Source organism: Diorhabda carinulata, chromosome 4, assembly GCF_026250575.1.
Source record: "Diorhabda carinulata isolate Delta chromosome 4, icDioCari1.1, whole genome shotgun sequence".
In the NCBI taxonomy this organism is placed as follows: domain Eukaryota; kingdom Metazoa; phylum Arthropoda; class Insecta; order Coleoptera; family Chrysomelidae; genus Diorhabda; species Diorhabda carinulata.
This window is the reverse complement of record NC_079463.1, coordinates 3,722,530-3,746,064: the sequence shown is the minus strand read 5'-3', so window position 1 is coordinate 3,746,064 and position 23,535 is coordinate 3,722,530. Positions and strand designations below refer to the sequence as shown.

At 34.1% G+C, this 23,535-nt stretch overlaps 3 protein-coding genes across 5 annotated transcripts; 2 read left to right on the top strand and 1 right to left on the bottom strand.

The window, feature by feature from the left end:
• Window positions 1-1,325: 1,325 nt before the first annotated feature.
• Window positions 1,326-10,739, top strand: LOC130892383 (hornerin). The gene is made up of 5 exons (XM_057797787.1): window positions 1,326-1,510; window positions 6,196-6,270; window positions 6,495-6,647; window positions 6,733-7,000; window positions 7,060-10,739. Exons 1-5 carry the CDS (start codon window positions 1,436-1,438, stop codon window positions 10,653-10,655), a joined length of 4,167 nt encoding a protein of 1,388 aa, XP_057653770.1. The 5' UTR covers window positions 1,326-1,435; the 3' UTR covers window positions 10,656-10,739.
• Window positions 10,740-11,087: 348 nt separating this feature from the next.
• On the bottom strand, window positions 11,088-16,220 carry LOC130892381 (coiled-coil domain-containing protein 102A). 3 transcript variants are annotated; one of them, XR_009059030.1, is made up of 8 exons: window positions 15,975-16,202; window positions 15,171-15,817; window positions 14,535-14,760; window positions 14,267-14,473; window positions 13,931-14,205; window positions 13,032-13,086; window positions 12,061-12,164; window positions 11,088-11,326 (listed from the first exon to the last, which is right to left on the bottom strand). XR_009059030.1 is itself a non-coding variant. In XM_057797785.1 (7 exons), exons 1-7 carry the CDS (start codon window positions 16,089-16,091, stop codon window positions 11,318-11,320), a joined length of 1,536 nt encoding a protein of 511 aa, XP_057653768.1. In that variant the 5' UTR covers window positions 16,092-16,220; the 3' UTR covers window positions 11,088-11,317. The 3 variants fall into 3 exon arrangements, 2 of the variants coding, with proteins under 2 accessions (XP_057653768.1, XP_057653766.1); XM_057797785.1 differs by lacking the exon at window positions 12,061-12,164 and having other exon boundaries at window positions 15,975-16,220; XM_057797783.1 differs by lacking the exons at window positions 12,061-12,164; window positions 13,032-13,086.
• Window positions 16,197-22,641, top strand: LOC130892382 (dnaJ homolog subfamily C member 22). Its single transcript, XM_057797786.1, has 5 exons — window positions 16,197-16,849; window positions 17,674-18,297; window positions 20,073-20,223; window positions 21,771-22,179; window positions 22,258-22,641. The coding sequence occupies exons 2-5, from the start codon at window positions 17,956-17,958 to the stop codon at window positions 22,532-22,534; spliced, it is 1,179 nt and encodes a 392-aa protein (XP_057653769.1). The 5' UTR covers window positions 16,197-16,849; window positions 17,674-17,955; the 3' UTR covers window positions 22,535-22,641.
• The last annotated feature ends 894 nt before the right edge of the window (window positions 22,642-23,535 follow it).

The following is a 23,535-nucleotide window of genomic DNA, read 5'->3' as shown; positions in this document are numbered from 1 at the left end:
CTGCACTTAACCAAAATTAAATAATTTTATAAAAAGAATCGGACAAAATTAGAAAATATTCATATTTTCAATGGACCCTATAAACTCTGCGGTATTTTAGATTTATTCCATAGTTTAAAATGGATGAAAATAGTGTTTAAAAACTCACTTGATGAACCGTGGAACAATATTAGAATTTATGAAATTAGTTTATTGTCATCAGTGCAAGTGAGAAAAATTTTCGATAATCGAATCCAAAGATTTCATTATCCTAATGATCCAGGCAGAGATAATGATAATAAGTTATGAAATTATACTTGGGAACGTTGTATTCTTTAAAGTCTATACACTGCGTCCAGGGATGATCTAACCTTTTCAACTCTTCCAAATTAGTGTTTCCGTCCTTCACCTCAAATTAGGCGTTTACGTGATCAATAACTAATGAACTGTTTCGATGATTTCGCTGGTTGTTTCAATTTTTGGCCGTCCTGAAGGCTCGTCGACGGTCAAGCTTTGATTTCAGCTGCCGAAAATTTTACGATCCCAAATTAAGGAGCAGAGTCTCCGTATACAGTGTCTAATTCCTCGTTCCTTTGTACAAGAATATCGCTTTTCAAAAACAAATATTTAATGGCCATTCATTCAATGGTAGATATTTGAGCGAAAATTCCCAAAACTTTGCGAAAAATTCGTAAACAACGGAAGACAGTGTCCAATCACTGCACTGCATACAGTTCATTTTAATTTGTATATCCTACTATATAGAAAAACTTTCGAAAAAAGAGTTGGGCAGGAAAGACGGGAATACGACTCTCAAAATTAATTTTAAAAGGTACCGAATCGCAAATTTCCATTTCCCTTTTCAATTACATTGGAAAAACGTTCTTTTAGAATATTAAACTTTGTAAATCTAAAATGAAATGGCTGAAAACTTCGAATTTGATTACTTGATAAAAAGTTCGCCTATAGAAAGGCTAGAAAAGTCCAATTTTATCATTTTTTTAATAAATGGTTATGTGAAAATATGGATATTTCATTATATTTTTTGCCTTTTCTCGTCTTGATTTGAATATCAGTTAAGGGGCGCCGTAGAAATTGTTCATTGTCAAACAAAAACTAAGCTGCTGAAATGTTCAGGTTGAAGTCGAAAACGTTTCTGATGAACCTCGTAATTACATACTAAACAATTTCAATGGGACCTTACTGTAGAAAAAAAAATTTAAAGAAATGAAAAGTTGAAGAAAAATTGAAATATCATCATATCGACATACTTGCAAGGCATTTCGAAATAAATTCGTTTTTATATAATAAAATCCAACATAAACAAAATAAAATAATCCAAGTATGTTAACACTTTGATATCTTCTACAGGGGACACCATGTCAAGGGTCATTCGTAAACAGGAATAGATTCAACACATTTGTTGATAGACCGCTAACGCGGTCGCTACGCTATAATGATTATGAAGTATTTTTGTGCGATTTTAGTGACTTTTTTCAATATTCCTCTCTACCATCAACTAATTCTTGAGGTAAATATGTTTAATTTATTTTCATTTAACGATAAACTCCGATTATATTTTTATTTAATTTTATAAATTTATTCTAATCTAGCAAATTTTGTAATTTATAAATGTATATATATAAGATACCTCGTGTTTATTCGTAAGTGTATATATACATAAATATTGTCAATATAGGTTATGATTATTATTATTTTCAAAAAAATTTCTCTCGATTAGATGGAGACGGTTTTTTCTTTCGTCGTAATATTGCTGGTACTTGGATAGTTTTCAAATGGTCAATAACAACCGTTTGATTTCTTTAATGTCCTCAAATAACATCCGTTCAGATGGATTTTCAATTTAGGAAATAGGAAATGTCAGAATGACCACGTTAGATGAGTAAAGAGGCTATTAGACAAAGACTCGGTTAATGATATCGTGCAGATCTTCAGTTCATCGGAGAAAATCTGATATAACCTCAAAATCAACTGTTTCCCTACAATTCTAATTTTCAATCGGAGCAGTTCGGCAAAATAGCAGTTAAACGGTCAGGTGCAATGTTTTTTTTTTTCAAATTTCGATATCGTAACTTGTCGGTAAATCATAAGTGTGTCTCTCCGTCTTATTGCTTCTTTATAGTCGGAGAGCCGGCTGTACAGAAGTCCTACGGATCAGATACATTAGAGTAGAGAATAAATGGAGCTTGTAGATCCTTGATATTTCTATTCTACTCATCAGAAGCTTTCGTTCGACATAAATTTTCTTGATGTATTTCATAAATACACCTAAAATAAAAACCGGAAGTGACTTCATAATTTTGTATGTGGACAAAATCAAGCAGCTTCTAGATCTATGGCTTTATAGTTCATACCCTAAAAATGATTCATGTATCTGATCTAAAGGATTTTTATACAGCCGGCTCTCGGACTATTAGTTATTTTACGGATTTTTCTACTGTATTTAGGCAAAATAGAAAAACTCAGGATGACTCAGATGAGTAAGTAGATTGAGGAGTTGCTGGAAAGTTTTTATTTACCAAAGACCCGGTTATTGACGTCGTACAGATCTTTTTCACCTTCAATTTATTAGAGAAAATCTGATAAACTCTATCATTCAACTATTCCAATATAGTTCTGGTCTTCAACCAACGCAGTTCGGCAAAGTAGTAGCGGATCAAGTCCGTTGTCGTGAAGGAATATTTCATCCAACAAATGTTCTCGTTTTTTCCCAACACAACAATCAATCTATCGGTAAATCTCTGTATTTTTGTTTTTTTTTGTCTAAGTATGAGCTTTGCATCTGTTCTCCTCTAAATCCTTGTGAATTTTCTTTAGTTCGCTTCTTTTCTTTTTTTCTCGTATTTATATTATTGACTGTACTCAAGAGTATCATTCCTTTACAATTGTTGCAGTTTCTTCTCATATATTGGTATAATTATAGAAATTTTCAAATCTTCCGACGCTTCTCCTGTGTCATTAGTGCCTTCGTTATTTACGCCGCTGCTTTTACCATCTCTGTCGTCATTTGGTCAATCACTGGTGCTTTTCTTAACTTAAGTTACTTATTGTATTTATTTTGTACACATATCATCTAGGTTTTTGCTATTCCTACTCGTCCTTCAGTTGTCTCGTTTATATCCTTCACTTGTAAAAGATCCTCACTTTTTTATGATATCATCTTCGTTCGTTATAATATGTTTATCAGCGGTTTCTTGTTATTATTATTACTTATTTTTCTAACGTCCTATTTAATCCTATTTAATTTAGGTTTCTTAAGTTTCTTAGCTTAACTTTCCTCTTCTATTCTTTCTTTTTTATATTTTTCGTAGTTTGATTATGTTTCAATTACTCTCCGATCACCAATTTTTTCTTTCGTGTTGTGTGCGGATTATTTTTCATATTTTTTGTATTGCGTTTAACCTGGTCTCGCTATGGGGTTTTTCATTTCTATTTATCTAGTTAACAACACCGCTTTGATATATCTGTTGGACCGTAAATTACCAAAGTGACTTCTAAAGCCCTGTCTGCACTGCGATTTTATTCGTAGTGCGTATTAGAAGTCACTACGATGACGAAATATAAATTGGGAGATTAAAAATCGCTCGGTGAAAAATCGCAGTGCGGACTGGGCCTTAGGAGTCACTCCGATGACGAAATATAAATTGGGAGATTAAAAATCGCTCGGTGAAAAATCGCAGTGCGGACTGGGCCTTAGGAGTCACTCCGATGACGGAATATAAATTGGGAGATTAAAAATCGCTCGGTGAAAAATCGCAGTGCGGACTGGGCCTTAGGAGTCACTCCGATGACGGAATATAAATTGGGAGATTAAAAATCGCTCGGTGAAAAATCGCAGTGCGGACTGGGCCTTAGGAGTCACTCCGATGACGGAATATAAATTGGGAGATTAAAAATCGCTCGGTGAAAAATCGCAGTGCGGACTGGGCCTTAGGATTCACTCCGATGACGGAATATAAATTGGGAGATTAAAAATCGCTCGGTGAAAAATCGCAGTGCGGACTGGGCCTTAGGAGTCACTCCGATGACGGAATATAAATTGGGAGATTAAAAATCGCTCGGTGAAAAATCGCAGTGCGGACTGGGCCTTAGGAGTCACTCCGATGACGGAATATAAATTGGGAGATTAAAAATCGCTCGGTGAAAAATCGCAGTGCGGACTGGGCCTTAGGAGTCACTCCGATGACGGAATATAAATTGGGAGATTAAAAATCGCTCGGTGAAAAATCGCAGTGCGGACTGGGCCTTAGGATTCACTCCGATGACGGAATATAAATTGGGAGATTAAAAATCGCTCGGTGAAAAATCGCAGTGCGGACTGGGCCTTAGGAGTCACTCCGATGACGGAATATAAATTGGGAGATTAAAAATCGCTCGGTGAAAAATCGCAGTGCGGACTGGGCCTTAGGATTCACTCCGATGACGGAATATAAATTGGGAGATTAAAAATCGCTCGGTGAAAAATCGCAGTGCGGACTGGGCCTTAGGATTCACTCCGATGACGGAATATAAATTGGGAGATTAAAAATCGCTCGGTGAAAAATCGCAGTGCGGACTGGGCCTTAGGAGTCACTCCGATGACGGAATATAAATTGGGAGATTAAAAATCGCTCGGTGAAAAATCGCAGTGCGGACTGGGCCTTAGGAGTCACTCCGATGACGGAATATAAATTGGGAGATTAAAAATCGCTCGGTGAAAAATCGCAGTGCGGACTGGGCCTTAGGAGTCACTCCGATGACGGAATATAAATTGGGAGATTAAAAATCGCTCGGTGAAAAATCGCAGTGCGGACTGGGCCTTAGGATTCACTCCGATGACGGAATATAAATTGGGAGATTAAAAATCGCTCGGTGAAAAATCGCAGTGCGGACTGGGCCTTAGGAGTCACTCCGATGACGGAATATAAATTGGGAGATTAAAAATCGCTCGGTGAAAAATCGCAGTGCGGACTGGGCCTTAGGAGTCACTCCGATGACGGAATATAAATTGGGAGATTAAAAATCGCTCGGTGAAAAATCGCAGTGCGGACTGGGCCTTAGGAGTCACTCCGATGACGGAATATAAATTGGGAGATTAAAAATCGCTCGGTGAAAAATCGCAGTGCGGACTGGGCCTTAGGAGTCACTCCGATGACGGAATATAAATTGGGAGATTAAAAATCGCTCGGTGAAAAATCGCAGTGCGGACTGGGCCTTAGGAGTCACTCCGATGACGGAATATAAATTGGGAGATTAAAAATCGCTCGGTGAAAAATCGCAGTGCGGACTGGGCCTTAGGATTCACTCCGATAACTTATTATAAATTGCGAGAATAAAATTCGCGCGGTGAAAAATCGGAGTGCTGATTGGGTCTAAAACGATAGATTTTTGCATCAAAGAATAATATCGATACAAGAAACGCATATATTTATTATTATTATTATTATTATTATTATTATTGTAACCGCTTTTTCGAATTCAGTACAAAAAATGTCTTATCGGATATCTACATGATGTTTTTACGACTAGTTGACGGTTCAATGATACAGTCGCGTTCTATTTTACAATCATCAAACTATGTACACAATTGTATACCATGAATGAAAAAGTCGTTCAAATTAGATAAAAATATAATTAGCTATAAAACGTATATCGAATTATTTTGTTGAGTAATTCAATATCCCATAGAAAATAAATGGTAAAAAATAAAAGGAGTCTCGTCGACAAATGTTTTTAAATGATACAGTGGTAGATGAAAGTGATACGACAAATGTAGAATCTTGTGTCATAACGTTTTTGACAAATATCTTTTCCATGTTTTCGGTTTGGAAAAATAAGAGCGTACCGACCTAGAGATGGCGGTAGTTCCTAGAAAACACTGTATTAGAAAGCATATATTCGATTTTTTTCATTATTCCACTAGAATTTACCAAGATGTATGAAAATAATAAAAAAAATTGATTTTTCATACAATTTTTTCCTCGTATCTATTTATACTGATATAAAATCGTCAATAATGTAGATTGTTCGGTCTTTCTAACCAAATGTCCGGCTAAACTGGTTGGTCTGTCCGGCTATTAGATTTGACGACCTGAAAACCCTACACACACCCTAATAATTTGTATTCCTCGGCTGCTTGTGCTGGAATTCGATTATAATTATGTAACAAACTGATTAATTTCATGTTTAGTTTGTTATAAATTCCTTTTGTTGCAGAATACAATCGTGAAACAAAATGGATCAACAGCCGAAACGTCAAACAAATCTAGATTATTATACGACTATCAAACGGTAAGTGTGAATGAAATTTGAAGGAATACCATCAAAATCGCCAAATATGGAAACAACTAACCATTACAACAAAATGTTGACAACTGCTGAAGTTTTGTATAAGATAAATTTCGACTTCTTGTTAATTTTTTTACATCAAACACCATCATTTGACAGTTTTTTTGCGCGCGTTTCGATAATTAATTTATCATCTTCAGAGTTGAACTATAACGTTATGTTTTTAGCATGCGGTCGCATACAAAGATCTTATAGAGTCGAAATGCATTTTGGAAATATTAACGGGAAGCGAAAGTGTTATCAGCAAATGGAATTCCAGCGGAAGAAGAGGGAGCATATCAAAAGATTTCCTGGACAACGAACTATTGTCGAAACGTCAGGTGAATTTTACATATTTCAAACAACTATTATTATTTAAAAAACATCAAATTAGAAGAAACTCAATTAGAGATGTTTTTTTTTTAGATATGGCGTTTGGCTGGTGACAGAATCACCGAATTTTGTAGAGGATTCCCAACGTATCTTATAAAAAACAGAGCAGACGGAAATCAAGATATTCTAAATGATATACCAAATTATATAGAAAAATCTAGAGCGAAAAGAGCTACAAGTCATTATTTCCAAGGACGTGTTAGAGGTCAAACGCAATCACAGTATCTTAATTTTGGAAAATCGGATCAACCTGGAAAAGCGGAAGCTGAAACATCATTGGAAGGGTCTAAAGCTGTTGTTAGTAAGTATATTTTTCCTATAAACATTTAATTAAAATTGATAAAAACTTTTTATCCCCAGGTGGAAATAACGGAATGGGACAAGCTCAAAGTCAAAGTCTTCCTTTTGATTGTGGTGACTGCTATGATAAAGATCAAGAACAGGCGCTTAAAATATCAGGTTATCCATCTAGGCAGTACCCTGAACCAATTAATCAAAAACCAGATAATTCTGGTGTCAGTTTTCCTGGTCATATACCAATATCTGGACAAATTCCTAGTTCAGGTCATGTTGCAACAACTGAAAAAGTTTCTAGTCCAGATCGAACTCAAGGATCTACTCAAACGGGACAATGGTCTACACCCGGATCAGAACAAATTTCCACGCCCCAAATTAGTAGTACTGGACCAACGGCAGGATTATCTAAGTTCGATCAAAGCCTAGGTGGTAGACCAGGTCAGACAGAAGGATGGTCAAAACAACCAAGCCAAGCTTCAAATCAAGTAACAAGTTGGCCCGGGCAAACAGGAGGAATCACTCCTACAGACCACAGAGGAGGTTGGACGGGGCAACAGCAACCAAATTCCAACGTTCAAGAACCATTGGGCGGTGTTATTCAAACTGGGGGATGGCCTGAGCAAAATCAAAGACCAATTACCCAGTGGCCTGGACAAATTCAATCACCGGGACAAGTAGGAGGTTGGCCTGGACAAATTCAACCACCTGGACAAGTAGGAAATTGGCCTGGACAAATTCAAAGACCAAGTCAAACAGGTAACTTACCTACTCAAATGCGTAGCCCCGGTCAATCAGAAAACTGGCCTGGACAAAGTCAAATACCACAGGGTCCTGTACAAAATACAGGACAAGGTACTTATCCTGTACTAACAGGTTCATGGCAGGAACAACAACCTATTAGTGTACAAACAAGTAGATTACCACAACAAGTTGGATGGCCAAGTCAAACTAGTTTACCAGGACAAATTACAGGTCAAATTCCAACGAACAGAGGTTCTTTTGGCGGAAAATTAGCCGGTGACTACCAAAGTAATCAACGTAATTATGGAAGATTTTCAGGTCAATTCTCTGGGCAATACGAATCATACGGACCACGTGGACCTCCAGTTGGACAAACTAATGTGTGGTCTGGACGCTCCGAAACACCTTCACAAGGTTGGTCTGGTACGGGGCAGTTTGGTGCACCTGGCGAAAATACAAGGCAAGTTGGAGGTACCAGCCAGTATCCAGGAGCTACTGGACAGTACCCAGGTTGGCCAAGCACGGAACACGTTGTCGAACCTAGTCAGAACGTGAATTGGCCTGGAGTAAATGGACAAATTATCCCTGGACAAGTTGGAAGTTGGACTGATCGGGTCGGAGGCTGGCCCGAACAAATGAATAGTCGTCCAGGTCAGGATACAGGACTTGGTCAAATTACAGGTCCTCAACAAACCAGAGGTACAAGCCAAACCGGATATTGGCCGAGTGAAATTGGAGGTACCGCGCAAATTCCAATGCAGAGTCAAGTAGGACAAGCTGGAGAAACTGGACAAGTTGGTGATTGGCCTGGTAGAGTAGGAGGACCTGGTGTAGGGGGAACTGGCCAAGCGGGAAGCTGGCCCGGTCAGATTGTAGATACAAGTCAAAGTATTGGACCAACTCAAACAGGGCAAGGTGGAGGGCCTAATCCAGTTGGTGGTTGGCCCAGTTATATGCAGCCAGGAGCTGGTTCTGTTGGAGTTTGGCCGGGTTCGACAGGAGGTACAGGTCAAGTTAGAGGACCTGATCAAACTGGAGCTACTGGACGGGGTGGAACATCTGATCAAATTGGGAGTGGGCCAGGACAAATGGGGAGGCCAGGACAATATGAATTTAATCGAGGTGGGGGTTGGCCTGGTCAGATGGAAGGTAGAACGCAAGTTGGAGGACCTGGACAATCCAATATTCCTGTACAAGGACAGGGATCTACTCAAGGTGGAGATTGGCCTGGACAAGTAGGATATGATCAATCTCGCAACGGACCTTATCAGGAGCAAGGACCCATACAAAATGGAAGAACTAATCAAGGGGTTTGGCCAAGTCAGAGTGGAAGTACAGGACAGGTTGGAGAGGCAGGAGGAATTGGTCAAAATATTCCGGGTTTACTGGGTACCTCAAATGGAGCTGTTGGAGGACAAATATCTAATCCGATAGATGATTCGGACTCGCAGGTTCAAACTTCTGTTCAACAAACTGATAATGGAACAACCGCACAAGCCCAAGCACAAGGTACATTCGGTGGGGGAACTGCACAATCTCAGGTATCAGGAACTTATTCGGGATCTGGATCATTTAGCGCATCGGCAGGATCTGATGATGGTAAGAGAGGAGCTCAAACACAAGTTTCTGGGAGTAAAGAGGGCGCTCAAAGTACTGCGCAGGGAAAAGGTGGCTTAGGACAATCTCAGTCACAAGTAAGTCTATCACTTGAAACAGGACAAACTAGTTCAAGTGCTCAGAGTGGTGGAATGAACCACGGAACGCAATCTCAAGTATTAGCTTCTGAAAAAGGAGGTCTGGCTGACGCTCAATCGAATGGACCGGGAAGCACATCTTCTCAAGCTCAAATTGGTTTTATACCATATGAAGAACAGGAGTCGGACGACACTGAACCTTTTAGAGGCGGCGGAGTGGCTGGTGCCCGGAGTGGAACATTTTCAGGAATGTCTCAATCTCAAGTTCAAGGGAAATTTAGATATGGAGTCAAATACAGTGGCGCTGCTCAAGCCGCTACTGGTGGGACTGGTTTCGGGAAAAATTACACAAGATCTGGACCTTTCAATCCTACAGAAATAGATTTTAATATAGCTAAAGAAAAACTCTCTCAGAAACAGACCGAACAAGTCGTTACATCGAAAAAACATGAAAATAACAAAACAGCTGTGACACCTATCGAAATAGAAACTACAACAATGAAACCAATATCCACGAAAAAATCGTCGCATAAACAAACAAATAACAAGGATTACAAAGATGAGGATGATGATTATTATGAAGATTACGACGACGAAACCGAGAAACCGAAGACTAGAAGCATAATAACGCAATCAGATCTCAACCAAAGACAGCACATTGTATTGGATCCCTTAGAAGACCTAGATCTTACCGTACACCAAAGCAAGGGAGTCATTCCAAGTGCAGATACAATCATCCAACCAGGAGAAACCGTTCCGGGTTATCCTGGATACAAAATACCTTTGGGATTCAGAGGCACATTGAAATCAATTGCAAACGGTCCAAATACATACGCCATAGGTAAACATTCGCAAGCTCAAAGTGCCACTCTCTCTCCGGGAACTGGGAAAATCATTTATAAAAAGCCTTTCTACGCAGTCACATCAAATACTCATTCAACGAACGGTCAGTACAGTTACGGTAGCGGTTACACATATCAACCCGCATATTCTCCAGTCAGCTACCAACTGAAAAGTGGAAAAATTTTACCAAATTTCATATCAGTTTCCAAATCAGAAACGGGTTCTAAGAATTTGGATACTGGAAAGAAAACTCCAAGCGTTTATTACAGTCAATCTTCCAGTTGTGGAATTTTCACAAATCAATGTATATTTAACGCCGGTCGAAAATTATGTTTTCCTAAAGCTAAGACAAATCCCGATGGCACAATTATGGGCTGCTAGAATCTATTTATATCTAGATTAAGTTACTGTAACAATCAAATGTACATACACGAATAATATTAATAACGTTTTTTTTTCTTCAAATTTACTTATTTATCCTTTGCATCAAACCTCATTTCATATTTGTTTCCTTATTTTGTTGCGCAACAATGTCGAGTGCTTCTTCGTTTCGGCTTGAATGGCAGCTCTGCTGTTTGAGCAGATTGAGATTACTCTGTTTCTATGACATCTGTTGAGTATCGTCCGTCCATTTTTCCAAAAAGAGAAAATTTGGTTTATTTTGGGAGTTCAAATGTTGATTTAGGAAAAACTAACTATGGGATATTATGCGCTGTCAGCTTCTTCTTATGGGAAAATATGTTGGGTGACGACATAATTAATGTTATCGGGTAGTATCAGATCTCAAGTTTGTAACATGGTATGAGAATAACATTTTATAGAAAATAAAATATATATTTTCAAATTTACATAATTATTTTCCATATTTAGATAGGATAAAAAAATAATAAATAACTTAAATGAACATTGTACAAATCTTGTTGCTCAATAGTTTAATATAATAGTTTGAATTCGGAATATCCTACAAAAACTCATGAATGTCATCGTCGCTACCTTCTTCTAAATTCGTACTTCGATGAATCAACAAACTGGATGAACTGCAGTTACGTAACCTAAAAGGAATAAAACCAAATTACAAATTATGAATATCCAACAGGTAATTAAATAATACAGTAACCAATCAGCGGGATTGATATTAAATATCAATTCTTTTAGATGATAACAAATTTAGTTTCCGTTTTATAAAATGTTATTCCTGAGTTACCGAATACTTTCCTCTATACATTACATGTTAATATTCATTATTTAATAGACATATCTAAAAATATTATATACATTTGATATATAAATACATATAATTCTCATCTACTCAGCGAAAAAAATCTATAGAAATTATTTTTTGAGTTTGCATGTCAATGTCAAATAAATAAATACAAATATTCACAAAAGTTCATTTGTCCAACATACAAATATAGTTTTATAAAATAGAATGCGACTCTATAATACTGTTATGAAGTCATTTCCGCCCTGGAGCCAGTCCTGTTTGGATATAGTAGAATTCTAAAATTCGGCAAAGGCACCGCCTTCGATGAAATACCCAAATTTGTTTGATCTCCGTTTTTACAGCAAGCAGTTTATGTACACTGTTTCTTTTGAACTAATTTCTAGGAAGGTCTATTTATTTATTGGGGGCAACTTCTTACTGTAAAAATATTATCCAAACATCATAAAAGCCATAAAAATAATTTTTGGAATTACTAATTCTGTTTGTTATTTAATAAATATGTTAGAAAAAATTATTCATAATAAATTCCTTATTAGATATTTCTGCAAACTTGTTACTCACCTTCATGTATAATATTTTCATGCAACTTAATTAAGCATGATAAGATTAGAAAGCTTGATGGTTTCCATCCTTTACTTGACATAAGAAAAACTACAGCCATGCAACTAGATATTAAAAATAAAATTAAACTTTCACAAGACATAAAAATAGTTTTCAAGTTATGGAATGATTTGTTGATAAATCTTATTGATTTTAGGTTGCATTCAATCACAATTAATTTCTATTCAAAAAAGCCATTGTAATTAAAAGTTATATGAAAAAAATTTAAGAAATGAGAAATTTGAAAAAATATATAAAATGTTTGATGTTAATTATGAAATTATAAAAGAATGTTTTTACCTCTAAATGTTCTTGGGTTTAGATTTCTTCTGATTTAAAATTTTTTAAATTTCTTTGTACTTCAATTTCAGACAAAGTGATTCAATTTAACAACATGATAATGACAATATAACAACATGATTATGAGGTGCTTATATCCAAAATCTGCTTGAGCTTGAACCGGATTTTCTGGATAACCTTGGTATTGCCAATTTTCGTTTAAGAGCGTTTTCCATGGATGTTAGAAGAACTGAATAAATTGGTTTGTTTCATTTTGTTAAATTGAATCATTATGTTGGAAATTAAAATAGAAAATTTTTTTCATCTGTTTTTAAAAAATTATAAAAAAACTAATTTTCAATCAGAAGAGACCTAAAACCAAGATCATTTAGAAGCATAAAACATATCAAAACATCTAAGAAATAAGAAATTATTTTTCAAATTCTGTTTAATTAAATGCGGTTTTTAAATATCGACATATACATTTTATTATATGGAAATAACTTTCACTATAAAAAACTAGAATTTATCTTTTTAATGAGCCGAATAAATATAGTTTGGAATATTGAAATCAACTTGAATGAAGTTAAAGTCAAAATTAAAACACAACATTTATTTTTTTTTATAAAATTTGATAAAACCCTAATACTTACACAATCATTTTCATCGTATTGAGCCATTTCCTCACCACCATCTTCCTTTTCCATACTACAAAATCAGTACAGGAAAGTATTAATATTCTACCAAGCATTAATAAAATAAATCCCATATATATAGCTACATACATTTTAAAAATCTACCATAAGGTATTTTTAATAAATATCCTAATCCCAAATGTTAATTATTTAATGATATTATTTTTGTTTGCTTGGTCAGAAATGTCTCATGAAAATAATGTTCAATTCCTGAACTCACATTTCCCAGTAGTCCTTACTTATCAACTTTATTTCACACTGGTTTCAACGTCCATGATTTTATCAAAAAAAATCTAAGGGTACATTTGACTTGTACTATTAACATTAACAAAATATTGAAAAAAGCAGATTATCTGTTTCTGAAAGAAATTTCATTTCAAAATAGGTTAATATCCTACAAACTAGTACAGAAACATGTGAAGTGACCCATAAGTTTTTAATTAGTACCTATAACCAGTAATAACATCAGAGTGAATCCCCAATTAGGGACACTTTCCCTATACCTTAACCATTGTTAACAAATGAAATGAATAAGTTTGTTGATTGATAAAAGCTTATGAATTGTACAAATAATTGACAAAGTGAGTTTTTTCACAAATTTAATTTCAAAATATTGGAAGTTGTGACATTTTTTGAGAACCAATTTACATTAAGTTAATAAACTTCAAAGAATAGGTCAGGAACCTGTGGAGTGAGCGATATGGTTTAACTGATACCTATCCGTACAATTCATTGCAAAGTGAGTTTTTCCTAAACCATCACCAAAATTTCTAGAAGCAACTGTAGATGACTAAATTTATATCATTCTATACTTAATAAGTGGTTAAAACATCTTAATACTTAAAATTAATACTAACCTTGAATGAAGATGTTGAAGCTGTAATTGAAAATTATCCACTTGTTCTTGTAATTCATCATTAGTTCTTTGGATTTTCCTAATATTATTCGTGGCACTGTCTAATTCATCTTCGGCTACTGCTAAATCTCTTTTCAGTTCTTCTACTCTAGTTCGAAGTTTTTTAACTTCATTCTCGTATTGTTCAGCTCTTCGAACAGCATGAGCTAGCTCAGTCATCTTATCTTGAACCATCTTTTTCAATTTGATTTGGGAATGTTTCAATTCGGTTATTTCCTAAAAAAAAAAAAAAGATATTTAGGTGAATAAGTAAATAATATGAATTAGCCTGACATACTTTGTTTTTATCTAGTAATTCTTGTTGTAAGTGTCTAATTTCAACATCAGAATTAGTGATAGGCCGTCCTTTTCGTTCTAATCTTTCTTGCATGTCCCTTAATTCACTCCGAAGTTTTTTATTATCTCTTTCTATTGCTAGTTTTTCTGTTTCTAATCTTTCTCTTTTACCCCATTCTGCTGCATTTTCTGCTTGTAACCGTTCCAACTATAAAATAAAAATCAATTAACAATGTGTCTTTAAAATTAAACATAATATCTTTATTCACCTCTGCTCTCAAATCATTCAGTCTTTTATCCATTCCCTCCCTGGAGCTTGCCTCATCTTGTAAATCAGCTTTAATTAATTGCAATTCTTTTTGATGCTGATCTTGGAGTAATAAAATTTCTCGCATTGTATCTTGTTTGGCTTCTCTAATTTCATCACATTTGTCTTTTGCTTCCTGTAGTTCGCAATGAAGCCGCTCAATACTTTTATGTAGATGAGATTTTTCTCTACAAAAACACATGAAAAAACTAATCAAAAAATAGAAAATAAAGTACATGTACAGTGGTGGATTTACTAGTAGGCTAAGTGGGCTATAACTTAGGGGCGGCAGATTTCATGGGGCAGCAAATTTTATTGAGTTGAAATCATTAGTTCTAATGGAAAAAAATAGTTTGGTGAAAAAATGTTTCAACTAAATCTTCTAGTCTTTGTATACAAGGGTTATATTATAATTATATTGAGTATCTCCTATTGTCAATTCTTTTAGTTTAATAAAGTTAATTTAGAATGAAATTTCAAATAATCAAACGATCCATAGTATTGTTATTTACCTGTTCATTTTGTTACTATTTGTTTCATTATTTATTCAAAAATCAATAAATTATAAAAAAATATGATATAACATGATTTTACTCACTCTCTTTCTATCTGTAAAGTTTTTGTAGCTTCTTCCAACCTCAATTGCAGCATGGATAATTTTTGTAAAATATAATCTTCTTCATAATCATTGGAAAGTTTTTCTATTCCGTTAGGAGCTTCTGGTTCGACGGAATTTAATTTCTTATTAAGTTCTTTATATCTAGGTACAGCTCCTTGTAAAATATATTCTTCAAAAACGGAACTATCTAAATTTTGTTCAACTGTACTATCACATTCCGGATTTGATTGTGATGAAGTGACGCCGTTTTCTCTCTCTTTCATGGGTGAATTGTTACTAAACACAAAATCTTTAAGTGGATCATCACTCAAAGCTTCAAGGATCTGAGAATCGAATTGACCTGCATGTTTCAATAATAAAATATGGACTTTTTCAATTTCTTTTTTGAGCTGATCATTTTGTTTTTCCAATTCTTCTTTATCTCTTTTGCAACTATTTGTTTCTTTTAATACTGCTTCTAGTTTTGCACGCATTTGTTTACATTCTTCTCTTGCTTTATTTCGTTCATTGCGAACTTTACTCCATTTTTCTCTCCAATTTGCGGTGCAATCAGACCACCATCTCATGGTTTTTTCCATTTGTGCGGCTCTACCTTTAGCTTCTTCAAGCTCTCTTTGTCGTAGTGCCTATTAGACAATAAATAATTCCATATAACTTATACCAACCTACATTAAAAATTTTATATACACCTTGTAGATCAATTAAGGTAACAGAACAAATTAATTTATAGAATTGTAGTTTCATTAAATCATATAGAATTAAATAATTTGAAATAAAATGTACCTCATTAGCTTCCCATTCGGAAATATCGGCAATTCTGGAAGAAGTAATGGAGGCGGCATCATGATCTCTTGGGTGCTGACGCCTAGATGATGTCCCAGTTGTGTTAGTTTGAGCCATTTCAATAAATTTTCATTATTCTATTAACGCTTAATTAGACTTTGACGTGATTTTAATAATTTATTTGTTTACTTTTAACACAGCGTCTTGCAGTTGACACTAAATAGTAGTGAAAAGTATTCTATTGACAGCTGTCAACTTGTAAAACATTCTAGGGACTATTTTCTCTGCATATCTAGTATGAATTTTTTATGTAATCATTTTAGAAATTTGAATAATTTAAGGACAAAAATAACAGATTATTTGTACTAATTTAATATAGAATACTGTAGTGACCGAAAATGGTAAAGATATGTATAAATATCTACCAAGAAATAGTTTATGCTTCATTAACATTAGACATTATTTAAAAAGTATTATGGACTTTTTTTGATTTATAGAATTATTGAAACTTTTAGTTTTTGCTATTTTATGGGTAGTATATAAGTTTTAATCTCTTTTTTAAACACAATACATCATAAAATATTTTATTGTTATTTATTTTCAACAAAGATAAATTCTACGTTACAGTTTCATTAAAAAAATAAACAGATTGTTGTAGTGTTTGTGAAATATATTCAAATTTATAAAATTTAAATACATTCCATAAACTAATGTTAATTATGAATACACTACTCATTTTTACCGCATTTTTACGAAAAATTTGCTATCTATGCGATATCTTTTCACATGAAGCATGGCGAGCTCGGACATTTTGTATTTAATTCCTCTACAGCTGCAGATGTACCGAAATGAAAAAAAACTTTGGGCATTATTAGGTAAAAAGAATTGAATTAACCAAAATTTGATCCCATTGGCCAAATGGCTTCAAATGAAATGAATTGACGTGCATCGACATTAATCGATGTCAATACACATCATAAGACATCGATAAACATCAAATGACAATAGACGTCAATTGGCTTTAATGGACGTCATTTTATGTCATTTGAAGTCATTTTTCATTTCATGAACCAATTATTATGAAAATTGTCACAAAATAATGAAGACAAAATTATAAAATAAATGAAATTAAGTATTGATCTTTCTTGTTTAACTTCGACCTACTTTTCTCAAGCTTTCTTCTTTTGTCTTCGTTGTCTTATATACTGAAAAGTGTTGTTGCTTTATATTTATTCTTTTTCTATTTTTACGTTACTTCCTCTTGAATACAGTAACAAATTACTAATTATTATTGCAATTAATTTGATATTATTATTTCTGTCGATACTTTTGTTATAATTTCCTGTCATATTCATTCCATTAACTGCCCTACTTTAGATATAATAATGGGTATTATGAACATATTAGGTGCTTTTACTATTATTATACTTTTAACCATTTCGTTTCCCAGAAATCAAAAATAAATATTGAATTATAAAAAACAAATTATATTTATAAGTTCACCTCCTCAATATAAAAGTACTATCTTATATCTCTGTTTTTATTTCTTCCTTTAAACTGTTACCACAGATAATTATGAGTATTATATAAATAAAACTACTCCATAATCGCGACCCAACTGTCAGGAGATAATAAAACAAGGAACTTCGCAGTAACGATAGTCTATAAATTGACTGTCACAGTTTTATTAATATTTTAGATGAACGTGTATTTGGCCTTCACCTTACCATGCTGTCACTACGCCTATGTTGTCTTCAACAGGTATCTTCTCCGTTTTAAAGTTCCTTAACGTTCGTTACGTGGAAACCTCCAATTTCTTGACTCAGTCGGTTTGGTTTCACGTTCAATGAACTTACTAAATTACGTTAAGTAAAAATAATGTTGCAGAACGGTAGTAAAAACTAAATAAACTAAATATAAAAAAATAATAAAAAGGAAGATTTTGTTGTAATTCGTCTGTAATTAAAAAGTGTAGTTAAATATGCGATATACCGATAACGACTGTGGCATTGTTTCTTATCAAACATTACGTGGATTTGCAAATAAACTTAGTTCGTATTTGAATATGAGAAACAATGAGGTAAATAGGGCGAAGAAAAGTGTGGCGTGGGCTTACGTGTGTTGGTTTTTTGGTGGAATTCTAGGACTCCATCTGTTTTATTTGGAAAGGGACGCCCATGCCTTTCTTACGTGGAGTACTTTTGGAGGATACGGACTGGGGTGGTTAGCAGACATCACGAAAATACCAAGATATGTCAGAGATTGCAATGATGACCCGAAATTCTTGGGCGAACTCGGGGACAGGATGAGAAAGAATCGAAAGGTAAAAAATATGCACTTCATCCTTTTTTAAAAATGATATAAGTGTATGTTAAGATTTACAATTTTCTTAGAAATAAATATAATAGTTAATTATACAGTAAACACCAACCAGTTTCACTAGAAATATTTGTTGTGATAATTACTTCGATGAGTTTAAAAAACATTTATACATTTAGTACTTTCAAAACTTGAAATATTCTTTATTCTGATAATGATTTGTCTCCAGTGGAATCAAAGTTAATACTAATTAGAAAATATCAAACCTTTTACGAAAAATCGACAAAAGCATTAGTGATATAATAATAAATGTTAATTTGGCGTGAGAAAATTGCTGAACATTTAATTTATTCATAGAAATATTTTTTTTTATTACAAAAAAATAGAAACCTGAAGAACTGCATTGATAAAAATAATTTCAAATATATTACATAAAATATGATGATACAGAAGTTTTGCAGGTGTCAATTAAGATAAGGCCTTAGACATAACAGTGGCGATTTTTTTAATCTCACGTCAAACTTTCTTCCACTTGAATATATGCAACGTTGCCACGTATAAAATTATTATTGTACTTTCAGATTTATTAAAAAGAATATTGATGACAACGAAGCCGTAGCATTAGAACACAATTTTGAGAATTCATTGTCTATAATTTTTGGATCATATTATTCTTAGTGTTTGGCGCTTTGATTTATAGGAGGCTAAAAGAAATAAAAATGATGAAAACTTTTGTTTTCATATTTATATTACATAAATCCACTTTTACATAATTTCTCTACAGGACATTATCCAGGAATAAAAATTTCAATATTGTCAGATTCGTCCAGCGGGTTTAACAATATTGAAGATATTCAAGGCTAAATTTGGAGAATATTATTTATATTATCTTAATTGACATTTAGAGTTCCAAATTATATCCATACAAGTTTGATGTAGAAATAGTATTATAGTCTTTATAGCTCTAAATTTTTGCAATTAAATCTTCTTTAAACTTGTTTGTTTTTGAGATACAAATTGATCAAGGATGAAGAAGAAACACTGTATTATTCTGTATGGGTCACTATATACTTAACTTTTCTAAAAGTGTGTAATTTTGATATAGTTTTGAACAGTAGTTGTAAATTAATGAATAGAAGAAGACTGCTGGTTTATTTTCAATGCACATTAGCGGAAATATAAGATGCAGTTGTAACTAGATGACTTTAATAGATTTGTTTCTTCTTCTTTTTTATTTTTTATCGAACTATATTCCTATTTCACATGAAGTTGATCAATTACCAATTTTCCTTTCTTAAATTTATCATTAGGATAATTTATAAATTGCATTATATGCTTCTGACAGTCTTCCTTCTAATATTGATGCAAATTATTCTGTAATGAATGTGATTATATTTCTTGCGAGTTTATAATTCATATTTTTTCTTAATTCAATATATTTAATTGAAACTAAATATAGAATATGGAAAACGAAAAGCAGATAAATTCGTTAATAAACCTACCTATTATCTAATCTACTTTGTATGTAGTAGTTAAATAAATCAACAAACGTTGTTATTTCATTAATTGTTCAAAATGATGTCCTTCAGCTTCGATACATTATAAAAAACGTTTTTTAATTTGGTTGTTAATCTCTACCAACAATTTTTTTTTGTATAATCAAATGATGTTATAGTTAAATGGACTTTTTTTCAAAACCTCATTACCTAATTACTTAACAAGTAATCAACATTTTTCAAAATATTTATGATTTAGAATAACGAGAGTTTTTTATTTCAGCCACCATTCTCGACAAGTAGATTCATATCTGCTGTTATGGTTGGTTATCTTTGGGGACAATTAGTTCTATTAGCCATTCCTGAAGATGAAGCTGGAGGGATTAACTGGAAACCACTCTTCCATTGGTTTATTCCATTAGGAGTTGCATTAGGTATCACTAACTAATATAAAAGGAAATTTTTTTGTTTCTTTCTTTATTCACCCTGTATATTTGCTTATTTTAATCGGGTTAACTTTTTAACAAATTTGACTAATAATAACACTGGTAAACACTGTTTTTGTCACACGAACTTGGTGACGATTTTTATTTGTTTTGATGTACTTACTCACATTCAAGAAAATTCACATCCAGTTATTTTTGTTGCAGCTATATATTCTTTTTGGACCTCATTTATGTGTTTTTGTTTGAATAACTTGATTTAGACCACTGTATAACGATTGCATTTAACTAATTTACGTTTATCACATTGTAAATATGCCGCGAAAATGTTCTAATAACCCGGACAGTTTTTGTTATGTGTGTGAAGAATTAAATTTTACAACTCAGCGTCGAAAATTTACACCATTAATTGAAAAGTGCTGTTTAGACTATTTAATGAACTTCAAAAAAACTTTGAATTTGTTTAGAAAACAAGCTGAGCTTTTGGGGTCTAGATTAAACGACCGGAATTTACTTTCCCCTAGTACGAAAATTTCTTATTTCCGACAACGTTTATGATGAAAAATAACCTCACTTTTCTAAAGCAGATGATTTAGCGTATTATAATGAAATTTCTATAATGGTAAATTTATTGAATTTTTAATACGATCCAAGTAACTGGCGATTGTTCATTGACTCATACAAAATTAGCTTGAGAGCAGTGTTGCTATACAACGGAAACAAATGTCCTTCAGTGCTCGTTGCCCATGATTCTGATATGAAAGAGATTTACAAGATCCTTCTCACGACATACTTTTACCACTGTTGCGTAAAGCTATGCCCAAATATGGCAGTTATTGAACAATTGAGAGAGAGCTGCACAATCAATCGGCTTTATGAGTCAACTCGTTGTTCTACGGCGTAGTACCAGGGATCCTTGGCCTCTTAACAGGCTTTACCTGGACCTCCGGTTGGAAGCCATGGATAGAGGAGGGTTGGAGGTCGAAGCAACCTTAGTTTGTGTAGCCGTTAAGGCTTGAACGTCTCGGTAGTCTTGGTCTTTCTTCTAATTTTTTTCTCAGCCCCCCTGACGACGAAACGTTCAAGACTGACATTATAAAAAGTACCGTTCTGAGCTTCGATATCGGTAGAAACCGTTGCTTTGGGGGTGGCGGGTTCCAAGGTTCTTGTTTGCTCAGATGCCAAGGGGGAGAAAAGAATGAATTATCATGGTCAGTGCTCTTGCGGAGCCTTTGAAAATACGCAGTTTCCCGCAGGCATTGTTCGCGGTACGTGATTAGGGCTCAGGTACCATTCATCCTTTGACACGCTTCCACGTTGGATTAAGCCCATAAAAATCCTTTGCACCGGTCTCCAATCTCATGCCCACGTAGGTACGTTCAAGCAGGGCGGTCGCTGGGCCCCCATACCAAAGTCAAAGTCGAATGGCTTCTAGAGTAGGATCGTAAATCTTTAAATTGATGCAAAGTCTTTGAAAAAAATTAGTATTGAGATGATGTATTATACATTAGACCTTCTCTGTATTTAAAATGTTTCAGGTGTTTGGGTGGTTGGAAACATAGGCAGGGAACAAGGTAAACCTTGGATTACTATAGGGGTATCTTACGCGACTTACATAAGCAGGTGGTATTTTATGGATGAAAGCACATGGCTTAGCATAATGGTATTTTGTTCTGGTTTGGCTTTCGACCAATTCTCGAAAGAATGGAGAAGGACGCCAAAAAAGAAAAGATCATTTGCTAGAAGAGTTACTGTTTTGTTTCTATGTGCAGTTGTATATTGTGCACTTTGGAGCTCATATTTTTATTTTAATGGAAAGATAACTGATTCCAATGGAGACGAGATTCCAGTTCATGAAGCGTTACATCATTTTTTCACTTCGCCTTGGTGGACAGATTTAAAACAATCTTTACATGATATATATGTTTACGCGCAACATCATGGATGGTAAGTTTAATGATTTGTGTTTTGTGTGTGATTTCAAAAACTAATTTATAGGATATTGTAAGAAAATGATTTTTGTAGGTACGAAATATGGAGACAAATAATTGATCTTTCCGATCCGCAGGGAGAACAAAACGCCTACAAAGTGTTAGGTGTAGGTCCAACTTCTAGTCAATCAGAAATAACTTTGAGATGGAGAGCTTTAAGCAGGGAGTTTCATCCAGATAAAGTAAAAGATCCCCAAAAACAAAAAGAAGCACAAGAAAAATTCATGGATATACAACAAGCATATGAAATTTTATCTAACATCAAAAATAAAAGGAAAAGAAGAAATAAAAAATCAGTTGATGATACATAGAATATATTTTTGGTATGGCGTTTTTAGGTTTATTTTTTTTATGATATGTTTGTATTTTCTTCAAATATTTTAACGAATTAATAAAATCTGCACAAGTTATTAGTGAATGAGTGATATAGGATTAGATCTTCCCCATGGCTAGGCCAAAACCCACCTATTCGAGGGGGATATTTTTTATTCTTTTTCTGTCTTTATTAACAGATTTTTCGGCTCAAATTTCTTTCGTTTTGTAGTACATATAATTCGAGAACTACTACAATTTTAATCACTTAAACGCAACAGGCAGAAGTAGTGTAATTTCAAATTCGATTATAGGTGATTTCTTTAAATGTATCATGACATTTTTCAAATTCCAAGAAATAGAATTCTGAGCAGAAAGATCGATTCAAGTCGCACTTCGCGGTCACAAATCATAAGCAAGTACCTAGTAAAGAAAATACCAGCTCAAATCCTTTTAAAAAATAAATTATTTGAAATTAACCTATCAATATGTAGTATTACCTCCCCTGGTCCTAATAACAGCTTCTAATCGTTTTTTCATGGATCTAATAAGTTTCTTTACTCGATCTTGTTCAATGCTATTCCATTCTTTTTAGTGAACGCCGTTTTGAAGTCAAGATTTGGTGGCTGTTTGCCCCGAACTTTTCTCTTAAGTTCTCTTCAAACTATACTGCATTAGAAGTGTTCGCCAATGAAAATGGCGTAGAAAACGACGTTATCCCCCAAAATTTCTTCTATGTACTCGTTAATCCACTGCTCCTCCGCCTATTACAATAAAAAAACACTGTTTTTGCTTCCATTGAAATACCCGCCCAAACCATCCAGAAACCTCTTCCAAAAGCCAAGTTTTCTTTCATCACTACGCGAATCTTTCTCCAGGTCTTCTGTAGACGCATCCTCTTCTATAGCTACCAGCAGGTACACTTTGCTGAGAAGATAACAGGCTCCATTGTTTGTTAGTCCAAAGTAATCTCTGGCAAATCTTAGGAGTTAATTTTGAG